Below are 10,737 nucleotides of genomic sequence, written 5' to 3'. Positions count from 1 at the left end.
GAGGCAAGCACTATGAACATTTAGGTTTATTTCCTAACATGCTTTGTTATTTTTCTATACCATTTACTCTGCATATACAATGCTGAAACCTATCTCGTTAGAATGCAACTATTTCTCCTAAGAATTAACACCCTTCATAATCATCAGTTTTAATGCCTAGAAAACATCCAGTGCTATAGATTTACCAATTTTATTGAAATATTTCCCTATGTCTAATCACTTAGGTTACTTCTGGAGAGTGGTAGCTCTGTAAGATAAACACTGGACTGCAAACCACAAGGTGGGCAGTTCAGACTCACCATTCACTATGTGGAAGAAGGATGAGGCTTTCTGCTTCGTTAATTTACAGCCTTGGAAATCCTATACAGGGCCACTATGAGTTGGTTCCGACTCATAGCGACCCTGCATAGAGTTTCCAAGGAGCAGCTGGTAGGTTTGAACTGCCACACCATGAATCCTTTTATGGCATACGTTTTCTCAGGAGAGACCTTTGATCAGGACAATGGACAGGGCTGAAACTCTCCTAGCCTTACCACTGTGTCCTGTCTTTCTGAGATTATCAGTCATATGCTTCACAAGTTACCGTGCGTTTCTCTCTAAGACAGAAGGAACAAGTCCCTAGTGATTCCTCACAGGGAATACATCTTGTGGTTTATAAGGAGGAACAAGGGAAAAGTCCCTTTATCCAGATACCTCAACCCTAACTGGGTTGGAAGAAAAGACTCCACACAATGAAGGAATTTTTATTTTGGGTTTCAATCTACATTGGTTTAAATCCAAAACAAACCCAATGCTGTCAAGTTGATCCTGACTCCCAGTGACTCTGGGACAGAAAAGAACTGCTCCAGTGGGTTTATCTGTATGAAAGAAAGCAGATAGCCTCATCTTCTTCTCCTCACAGAGCAACTGGTGGGTTCGAACTTCTGACCTTTTGGTGAACAGCCCAACGCTTAATCCACTGTGCTACCAGGGATCCTTTCTACTTTGGTTTAGTAAAAATTATGCTTACAGTGGCACTGAGTGCCTTTGGCATGACAGAAACTGTTTGGTACTTTCTATGGGTTCTCTCAGTTAATCTTCAGTGACCCCTCCCTTGAGACAGGAATAGGAAACCAGAAGCGAAGATGAGTGCTAAAATTCACACCATGGCAAACAGAAGAACTCCTGCTTGGCAGACTTCAATACCCATGACATGTCTTCTACATCTCCCTGCATGTCCAGAACTGGCCAGATGGGTCCAATGTCCTGGGTAGCTTCCTCAAGTCCATGGAGATTTAATTCCAGCCCTACCCTAAAGCTTGTACTCCTAGTGTGGCACTGTAGGATCAGCAATGGTCTGTGAACCACAAGGTTGGCAGTTCAAATCCATCAGCTGCTCTTTGGAAACCCTATACAGGGTCACTATAAGTCAGAACTGACACAAAAGCATTTCACAACAATCCTATAGATCTGACAATACCTTGATACACCACAAGGAGGCTCCAAGCACCAGTTCCTGGGACCAGGAACCTCAGGTATAGGTTAAACCCAGGAGCCAGGAAATGTAAAGGGGTCAGGAGGTATCTCCAGGGAAAGTGGTCATCAAGGGGCTTGACAATACCCGGGGCACCTCTTCCCAAGGCACAGTGATGACTAAGAAATTCAGCTGCATGCCCAAGACTAGGCCTCATACAAGGCACTTTAAGTTCCATTAGCTCATTTAGAAATCCTCACCTCAATCTTGCAAAAGAGGAATTATCACTCTAGCCCATGCCTATTTTGTGGAAGTGGGAACTGTGGCTTGAAAGGCTGGTATAATTTGCCCAATGCCACACAGGCTGGTTTGAACAGGCACCTTCCCTGGTGGAGTCTTTGGCCCCTGAGAGTGGGCTGCTGTGGGTGAACCCGCAATCTTGTGGAGATGGAGATTTTGGTCCTACAAGGTGGGGGTGGCAGGGCGGTACCTGTAGCTGCTGCAGCTCATTTGTGTTGCTTTCACACTGTGCTGTCATGTCCCTCGTCTGGTTCTCATGTTTTTGCTGCTGCTGCAGCCGCTCCGACTTTTGCCTCTTTTCCTCCTGTTGAGAAAACTGCAAGAAAGACAGGGTGGATGTCTCAGGAGCTACAGATCTGGCTGGGGGCAGGAAGGGTGCTTCCTAGCCCTGTTCCGGTGCCCAGCACCACCTTAGGCTGGGCCCCAATTCTAAGTCTTCACTCTGAGCTAAGAGCCAGCCCCTACCCTTAAGGAGCCCCAAACACAAGCACCAACAGGACACTGTGACAACATGTGTGAGGACAGCCACGCATTCCACAAGAGAATCATGGGAGCCATGAACTCTGTGTATCCAGAGCCACGTGGGCAGCCTGTGAGTGAGGTCTTGTCAGCACAGGAAGCTGCATAGATAAAAGCTTGGTGTGTAAAAGGGAATGGTGCATAAGGAACCAAAGAAGTCCAGGACTGCAACGCCAAGCTCCTTCCTCTGTCTAGTGGATCCAAAGGGAGGCCAATGAGCCTTCTGACCATAACTTGTACCCTCCCTCCAAGGCCCTGTGCTGCCTTAAAATTTTTGTTTTTTACCAAGGTGGTGGGTAGTTTTCTGTCAGGTCAGTTCCAACTCATAGGAACTCTGTATAGGGTTTCTGAGGTTGTAATCTTACGATCAGTTTGAAGTGCAAGGTCAGCAGTTCAAACTCACCAGCCACTCCTCGAAAACCCTATACAAGGTTGCTCTGAGTAACAACAACAACAACAATCTTTAGGGGAACAGAAAGCCTCAACTTTTCCTAGAAGGAGTGGTCGGTGGATTCAAATTGCTGACCTTGCAGTTAAGCAGCCCAACATGTAAAACTACTACACTACTGCAACTTTTTTTTTCCATTGTGGGAAATACATATAATAAAACATTTGCCTCTTCAACTGTTTTTATCTGGCAAGTCAGTGCATGACTTACATTCATCATGCTGTGTAAACGTCACCATTATCCATTGCCCATTTTTTTCATCACCCTTAATAGAAGCTCAGTATCTCCTCCCACCGTTTCCTCCTCCCACCATCCCTGGTTATTACTAGTAAACTTGAGTCTCTCAGCATGTGGATAGTTCACAGACGTGGGATCACACAACATCTATCCTTGTGTGTGCTGCACCGTATGTTTGAGATTTGCCCACATTGTATAAGGTTTAGGCTTCGCCAAGCCCGGGTCTATTTGCCCTAGGATAACTCCCCCTGACATCCCCACCGGCTATGCCCACCTGCTTGACCTTCTCTCGCTGCTCTGAGGCGCTGCCCCCACCATTGATGTGGAGACTCTTCTTGTACATAGCCATGCGCGTCTTGCCCTCGCTCCTCTGGATCTTTGGCAGCCGTGTCTTCTCCTGCTGCTGCCGAACTTTCAGCTGCTCCATCATTCGCTGGTTATAGCGCTGCATCTGCTCCAGCTCCTGCAGGGGAAGACCCCACAGGGTCAAGGTCAGCCGTTGTACTTGTGAGTGGTCGGTCAGAGGCCAAAGGCCACACTCGACTTGGGAGTCCAGGACCCATAGTCCAAAATGCTCAGTTCAGCAAGGCCTGTATTTTGCTGTTCTACTAGGAGTCCCTAGTTTTAAGCATTCAGCACAAAGTTTTAAGCATTCACCTACTAACCAAAATGTTGGTGGTTCGAACCCACCCAGAGGTGCCTCAGAGGAAAGGTCTGGCGATCTACTTTGAAAAAGACCACAGTTACGTGTGTGTGTGCAGGTCTCCTCTGAACACATGGGCTGCCATAGTCAGAATTGACTCAAAGGCAGTTTGGTTTGGTTTGGTTTCTGGTTTATTGTTAAGTGACATTTTTTTGTTCTCATTAACAATTATTGCTAATAACGCTTTGGATACTTAACCTTTTGTCATGCATGGATTGAATTGTATCCTCCCAGGATATCCATTAACTTGGTTAGGTCATGACTCCCAGGGATTTGACAGTTACGTAGTGATGTAACCATCCGCCATGATGTGATGTGATTGTAAGGGGATTAAGGTGGGATGCACCATCCTTACTCAGATCACAGCTCTGATCCAATATAAGTAAATTTCCTTGGTGCCTGCAGAACCTTTGCTCTTACAGGTGCTCAAAGGAGAGAGCAGTGAGCAGGGTGAAAGGGATCTCAGAACCATCAAGAATCGCCAGGAGCAGAGTGTGTATTTTGGGCCCAGGGCCCCTGTGCCAAGAACCTTCTAGACCCAGGGGAAGATGAACGCCAAGACACATGGAGATCTCCAAGGAATGCTGGGTCCACAGATCTTAAAAGGGGACAAGAGAAAGCCTTCTCTTAGAGCTAGTTTCCTCAATTCACACTTCAAGCCTCCTATACTATGAGAGAATAATTTTCTGTTTGTTATAAATACCTTCCAGTGTGGTATTTCTGTTACAGAAGTACTCGTTAACCAAGACCTCTTCTAGATGCTTTGTCAACCATGATAGCTAGTATCTCAAAGCAAAAATGTCTACTAAGGGATAGCTCTCATCATTGCTGACAGAAGACTTAAACATTTGTATCGTGGAAAGGCTCGATACATTCAAATTTTTTCCTTTACCTAATACCTGTTTGTATTTCCAAACTCAATCCCAGCGTCACTTCCTCCAGAAAGCATCCTTGGATTTCCTAGCTGGGATGGACATGCTTATTCTGAGCCCCCACTGCTGACTTCTAGCATTGCACACTTAGCTTAAGAATTATACTGACCAGTAACTGCTATGTGTCCAGACTTTGGTTTGGGGACCGAACCAAGACAGACAACTGTCCCAGAAGTATAGAGTACACTGGCCTTGCAGAGCAAGGTCCTCCCTCCCTCATCTGGTCTAATGAGGTTGGGAAGGTGGTAGAGGTGGTGTTGAAGTATTCCAAGAGAATTCATAGGGAAGAACAAAATAAAGAGAAAATGGGAAGAAAGGGAGGGTGAAAAAGAAAAGAGGGAAATGATAATCAAAGAATGAAACAGACACATCCATCTGGTGTCAAGAGTTGGCTAAAGGAGCTGCACGCCCCTCCCTCCCCCACTTCTAGTGTCTCTAGGGGGACACAGTGAGCAGTACAGCACCTGGCCAAATCCCTTATGAGATCTTTCAGGCCTGATCATAAAACTGGCAAGGCTTTGCCTGGTAGAGGGGAAGGGAAGAGGAAACTGCCCTCCTGAACCAAACTTGGTGCAATAGTGCTGGTTTTCTGGAGGGACTGTAGTCCTCACACGGCCAGCCATATTCCTGTGCACATCTGTATGACTAGCCCAGAGCCCTCCTGAGGGAGGAAGAGGTCTTTCCACTGAGGTCCTTCCCAGGCATCTCTGCTGAGACCTCTTCCTTTTTTTTTTATCCCTTTATGCAATACTTAAGGAGCTCTGGTAGCGTAGCGGTTACGAATCGGGCTGCGAACCACAAGGTCAGCAGTTCGAAACTACCAGCTGTTCCACAGGAGAAAGATGAGGCTTTCTACTCCCATAAAGATTTAAAGCCTCGGAAACCCTGTACAGGGTCGCTATGAGTCGGAACAGATTCCATGGCACATAACAACAACAACAACAATGCAATACTTATATTTATTCTGTGTAATACAGTTGGAGGTTTTTGTAATGGCCAGTCATGACCCATGAGTTGATTTCACAATGTGACCTATTAAGGTCAAAACTCACAGTTTACAAAACAATGCTTTCTCATGTGCCACTTGCCTATCTCCATTAAAACAGGTGCTTGGCACACAGGATCCCTGGGGCAGGGATCAAATTCTTCTAACTTCCCGAGGAGGCTCAGAGTCTTGCTCATCGACCTCAGGATCTGTCTGAGACTCTGCAACAGGCCCCAGGAGTGGAAGTAGTGTAGCACAATGGGTGGGGCAAGGGAGTGGTAAAGGAAATTAAGTTGTTCTAGAATCTGGGAGGGAAGGGACTTGACCGTGACTCAAACAGCGCTCCTTCCCAGAAGAAAGAAGTATATGAGTGAGGCTGTTACAATGTTCCTAGGCAAGAAAGAGGAAAATAGGAGTCTTCCTGTGGAGGTGGTCCCAATTGGTGGAAGCAGCCACATTCCAGGCTAATATCCCTGGTGGTGCAACAGTTAAATGCTCCGTTACTAACCCAAAGGTTTACAGATCAAACACTACTCCGTGGGAAAAAAGGACATGGCAGTTTGCCCCTGTAAGGCCTGTTGTTGTTGTTGTTGTTGTAAAGTGCTGTTGAGTTGGTTCCCACGCATAGTGACCCTGTATAGCGCTTCTGAGTTGCAGCTGAGAAGTTTGAACCGCCGACCTTGTGGTTCAAACTGACTTTGCGGTTCAGAACTTACCTTCCAGCGCCACACAGGACTCCCCATAAGGATTATGGCCGACAAAACCTTATGGGGCGGTTCTACTCTTGTCACATGGAGTTACCATGTGTTGCAATCAGTTGATGGCACTCTACGATCTGTAGGTTCAGCGGAGAGTAAACTGCCCCTTCTCTCAGGTGATGTGGTTACAGAGGGAAGGGTCAGAGAGCATTGGAGAGAGGGCCCTGTTCCAAATTCCTAGTACCTCAGAAGTGCCTGGAGAAGACAATGAACATCTACCATGTGCCCACCAGGAGAGTCCCTACATCATCTCATTTAGTCCTTACAAGCATCAGGCTGCCCTAGGGGCTGTGTACATGACCCCTACTCACCCCAGGTGTTCTGCTGAGACCTTCTTATCCATGACATCAGTGGTGGCCTTTTGTCCATTCTGTCCAGTACTTCCCACTCCTAGCCCCTCCCTCTACCACTTGTCTGCCAGTTTGTTGTACTGCCATGGATTGCGGGTTGTGAGGAGGGCACAGGACCGGGCAGTGTTTTGTTCTGCTGTACACAGGATTGCTATCAGTTGGAAATGAGTTGATGTCACTCAATAACAACAACAGCCGGTAGCCCTCTCCCTCACCCTGGTCCCCAGGTCCATAAAAAGCCTGGGCCTTTTTGCCTCTTTGGTAGTGAGATGTATTCCTTTCTCTGTATTATAGAAAACTGGAACACTGGGGAGCCAGCAGTTCCCTTTTTGTCCTTCACTTGTTCACTGGCAGAAGTAAATATAAGCTTGATGGCTACTTTGTTTGCCTCAGTATCCTACCTGATACCTGGCTGTTCAACAAATAATACTTGGTGGGAGGACCTCCTGGGGTGGAGACCCCTCATCACGATGCAGCCTCATGGCTTTCCCAGATGCTCCAGGAATCTCACCTTCTCGTGCTTGCGTAGCAGCTCATGCCGTTGCAGGAAGTACTGGTCTTTGAGCTGCTGCTTTACCAGCTGGTGTCTCTCCTGCAGGTGGTGCTCCTCCATGTCCCACAAGGCCGCCTCCCGGTCTGCAGAGGACATACCCCACCGTGAGGCACTGACCAACCACAACAGCAAAAAGGCCCTCTCCTAACTCTGCAGGTGACACCTGCTGAGCTCAGAGGATGGTCCCTGATACTGTTTGCTCATGTGAGTGGGATAACTCCTAAAACTTCCTTCAAATCCATGGTGGCTCCCAGCAGTGGAACAGCAGAGTCTGAAGCCAGAGAAACCTAAAACTGAGGCTGGGACCAAACTAAATGTCTGTGCATTAGGATGCATAAGTACATAAGTAACGTCTTTTGACATCGGTTTCCCATTCTGCGAAATAGGGTACAACTAGGGATGGAGGAACATCCTTGGGAGACATTTTTAAGCTCTGGTAGCGTAGTGGTTACGAATCGGGCTGCAAACCTTAGGGTCAGCAGTTTGAAACTACCAGCTGTTCCACAGGAGAAAGATAAAGCTTTCTACTCCCGTAAAGATTTACAGCCTCGGAAACCCTGTTCAGGGTTGCTATGAGTTGGAACTGACTCCACGGCACATAACAACAACAACATACTGCCCTTCTAAGGAAATCTGGTAGTGTAGTGGTTACAAATCAGGCTGTGAACTGCAAGGTCAGCAGTTTGAAACTACCAGCTGTTCCGCAGGAAAAAGATGAGGCTTTCTGCTCCCGTAAAGATTTATAGCCTCTGAAACCCTGTACAGGGTCACTATGAGACAGAACCAACTCCACAGCACATAACAACAACAGCATACTGCCCTTCTACTTTTCCAGTGGGCTAAGTAGGAATGACTTAGGTAGAAGACAGGATGTCTCCTCACCCATTTTTTGGTTCCCAGTGTGTCCGATACACTTGTTATAAAGATAATGAGATCTGGCATTCTGTCACAGAAAGTCTGTTAGCTGACCCTTGTCACAGAACCAGGGCAGGGGAGCTGGGATCAGACTAAGAACCTCATGCACTTCCTGCAAGATACACTGTCACTACAAATTTCAGCATGTTTCTGTTTATTCTGGTTCTGTGAAATATATGGTATTTATTATGGTGCATCAGAACAGTGATTCTGTCTTCCCAACTGAAATCAGAACCACAGTTCAAGAAGCAGTGTGGTTCTTACGGACACTGTGAAATAGAAAAATTAAAATGAAACAAGAACTTTCCTGAAACACTGGTGTTCTCCCCAAGATACTGGGACGCCCAGGACTACCAGAACCCATACCAAATAATGGGTTTATAGTTCTTAACTGCACCAAACCATCAGAGCAGTAGATGAGACATGGGAGAAGTTAGGAGGGTGGACTCAAGATGCATCTGCATTCAAGGCTCAGTTCTACCACTCATTAACTGTCTTGTTGTTGTTAAAAGTGCCATGGAGTAGGTTCTGACTCATAGTAATCCTGTATAGGATATCCTTGTCTCATTCTTGAAGTTAGTGGGGTTTTCTGTATGCAGCGGCTCCAGAGGATAAACACTGGCTGCAAACCACAAGGTCAACTGTTTGAGCCCACCAGCTACTCCGCAGGAGAAGAATGAGGCTTTCTGCTCCCACAAAGATGTAAAAAGCCTCAAAAACCCAATACAGAGTCCTTAGGAGTTGAAACTGACTTGACAGCACTTAACAACAACAACGTGAAGGTTTCCAAGGATTGGCTGGTGGGTTTGAATTGCTAACTTTACAGTTAGCACTCCAGTACTTAGTCTACAGCACCATACCAGAAACAAACTCCCTCCCCCACCAAAATAAGTGTTTAACTTTGGCCACAATATATGAACTCTCCAAGCCTCAGTTTCCTCATCTATAAAATGGGGATCACAACTGGACTGGCCTTACAGGGCTAAGATGAAGATTCAATGAGATTAAGGTATGGAAATTGGCTGGCACATGGTGTGGCAAACCTGCTGTTGTGGTCAGGCTCTTCACACCCCTCCCCCCGACCCTATGAACTCACTTCACTTGTTTATAATTCCCTCACACTCCACACTCTACTTCTCTTCCTTTTTCTTTGCTTTCCTTGCCTCTGTTGACTAAGATCTCTGGAATAGTGTTATATGGTGGGTGCTGGTGATGGGGGTATCGGTAGCTCAATGGTGGAATTCTTGCCTTCCATTTCTCCCCAGTGTTCCCCACGGGCAGCCACTATGCACCTATCAGTGGAGGCTTACATTGTTGCTGTGTGATGCTGAACAGGTTTCAGTGAAGCCTCCAGACTAAAACAGATGAGGAAGACCAGGCCTGGCAATCTCCTGCCCAAAATCAGCCAAAGAAAACCCTATGGATCATAAAGATCCAATTTGCAATTGACCATGGGGATGGTGTGGGACTGGGCAGCATCTGGTTCCACTGTCCATGGTGGAGCCACGAGTCAGCAGCTGTCTGGACAGCAGTTGACAACAAGAAGCGCTGGTGGTAACTGGTATCCTTGTCTCACTCCTGAAGCTAGTGTGGTTTTGTTTTTTCCCCAACATCGCACCATTAAGGATGTTTTGTGTTTAGGAGGGCGGGGAGCTAGCTGTTCTTTCTTGCCACCCCACTGTCAAAGGCTGAGAGGTCCATTCATGGAGATTCTGGGTCAAGAAGGCACCCACCTCGAAGGAGTTCCTGCTTTCTATTAAGACACTCTCGCTCCTTGTCACAGATTTCCCGCTTGTTCTCGGCAGTGATTCTCTTCATTGCCAGCTCCAGGTCCTCCTTCTGCTTGGCGAGAAAGTCCCGATCCTGTGGGGGAGGTGCAGGGGACAGACCTTTTACCCAGGGCTGCCTTTGGCCCTCAGCTCTCGCTCTTATTACAGAAGAAAAGCCATTGTGACCAGTAAGGTCAATTTGGGAAATAAAAAAAGGAACCATATGGAGGGGAAAATTTGAGACTTAGAGATACCTCAACCAATTGTTTGGATCCTGACTCAAACAACAAATTTGAAAAAAACAAAAGATGCCATTTATGAGACAGCTGGAAGCTGGAATGCTGACTTGATGGTAAATATGATGCTATTAAGCAATTATTGTTAAGTTGTTAGACTCTCAGCTGTTTTTATGGTATTGTGATTACTTTAGAGCTAGACACTGAAAATCTTTACATGAAAAATGATATGTTTAAGGTTTGCTTCAAAATAATAAGGTAGGATGGGGGAGGGAGCGAATAGTTATTAACTGATGCTAGGTCTATGGGTTCATTATACTATAAGGGGCTTTCAAAGAGATCATGGGAAAAATGGACTTAAAAGACAATGTTTTCTTCCCCATGAACTTTTTGAAGCCCCCTCACATTATATTTATTTATGTCTGTTTTAATTTTTTTCTTAAAAATAAATGCAAAATTTAAAACAAAAAAAAAACAACAAAAGATGCAAGAAGAAATTAAAATCCTCACAAACTGTATCGCCTGGGGCTAGCAACCATTTGTGATGTGTATGTATATATATTGTTGTTAAGTGCCGTC

At 46.1% G+C, this 10,737-nt stretch overlaps 1 protein-coding gene across 1 annotated transcript in view; it reads right to left on the bottom strand.

Annotated features, from left to right (window-relative positions):
* STK10 (serine/threonine kinase 10) overlaps positions 1 to 10,737 on the bottom strand; it is a 205,567-nt gene that overhangs the window by 27,888 nt on the left and 166,942 nt on the right. Inside the window, exons 14-17 of the mRNA XM_006864812.1 lie at positions 9,887 to 10,016; positions 7,197 to 7,321; positions 3,232 to 3,420; positions 1,944 to 2,069 (exon numbers count right to left, since the gene is read on the bottom strand). Coding sequence (XP_006864874.1) covers positions 1,944 to 2,069; positions 3,232 to 3,420; positions 7,197 to 7,321; positions 9,887 to 10,016 — 570 coding nt within the window. The remainder of the gene's footprint in view (positions 1 to 1,943; positions 2,070 to 3,231; positions 3,421 to 7,196; positions 7,322 to 9,886; positions 10,017 to 10,737) is intronic.

This window comes from Chrysochloris asiatica, unplaced genomic scaffold (assembly GCF_000296735.1).
Source record: "Chrysochloris asiatica unplaced genomic scaffold, ChrAsi1.0 scaffold00071, whole genome shotgun sequence".
In the NCBI taxonomy this organism is placed as follows: domain Eukaryota; kingdom Metazoa; phylum Chordata; class Mammalia; order Afrosoricida; family Chrysochloridae; genus Chrysochloris; species Chrysochloris asiatica.
Note: the sequence above shows the minus strand (reverse complement) of the source record. Positions and strands in the feature narration are given on the sequence as shown.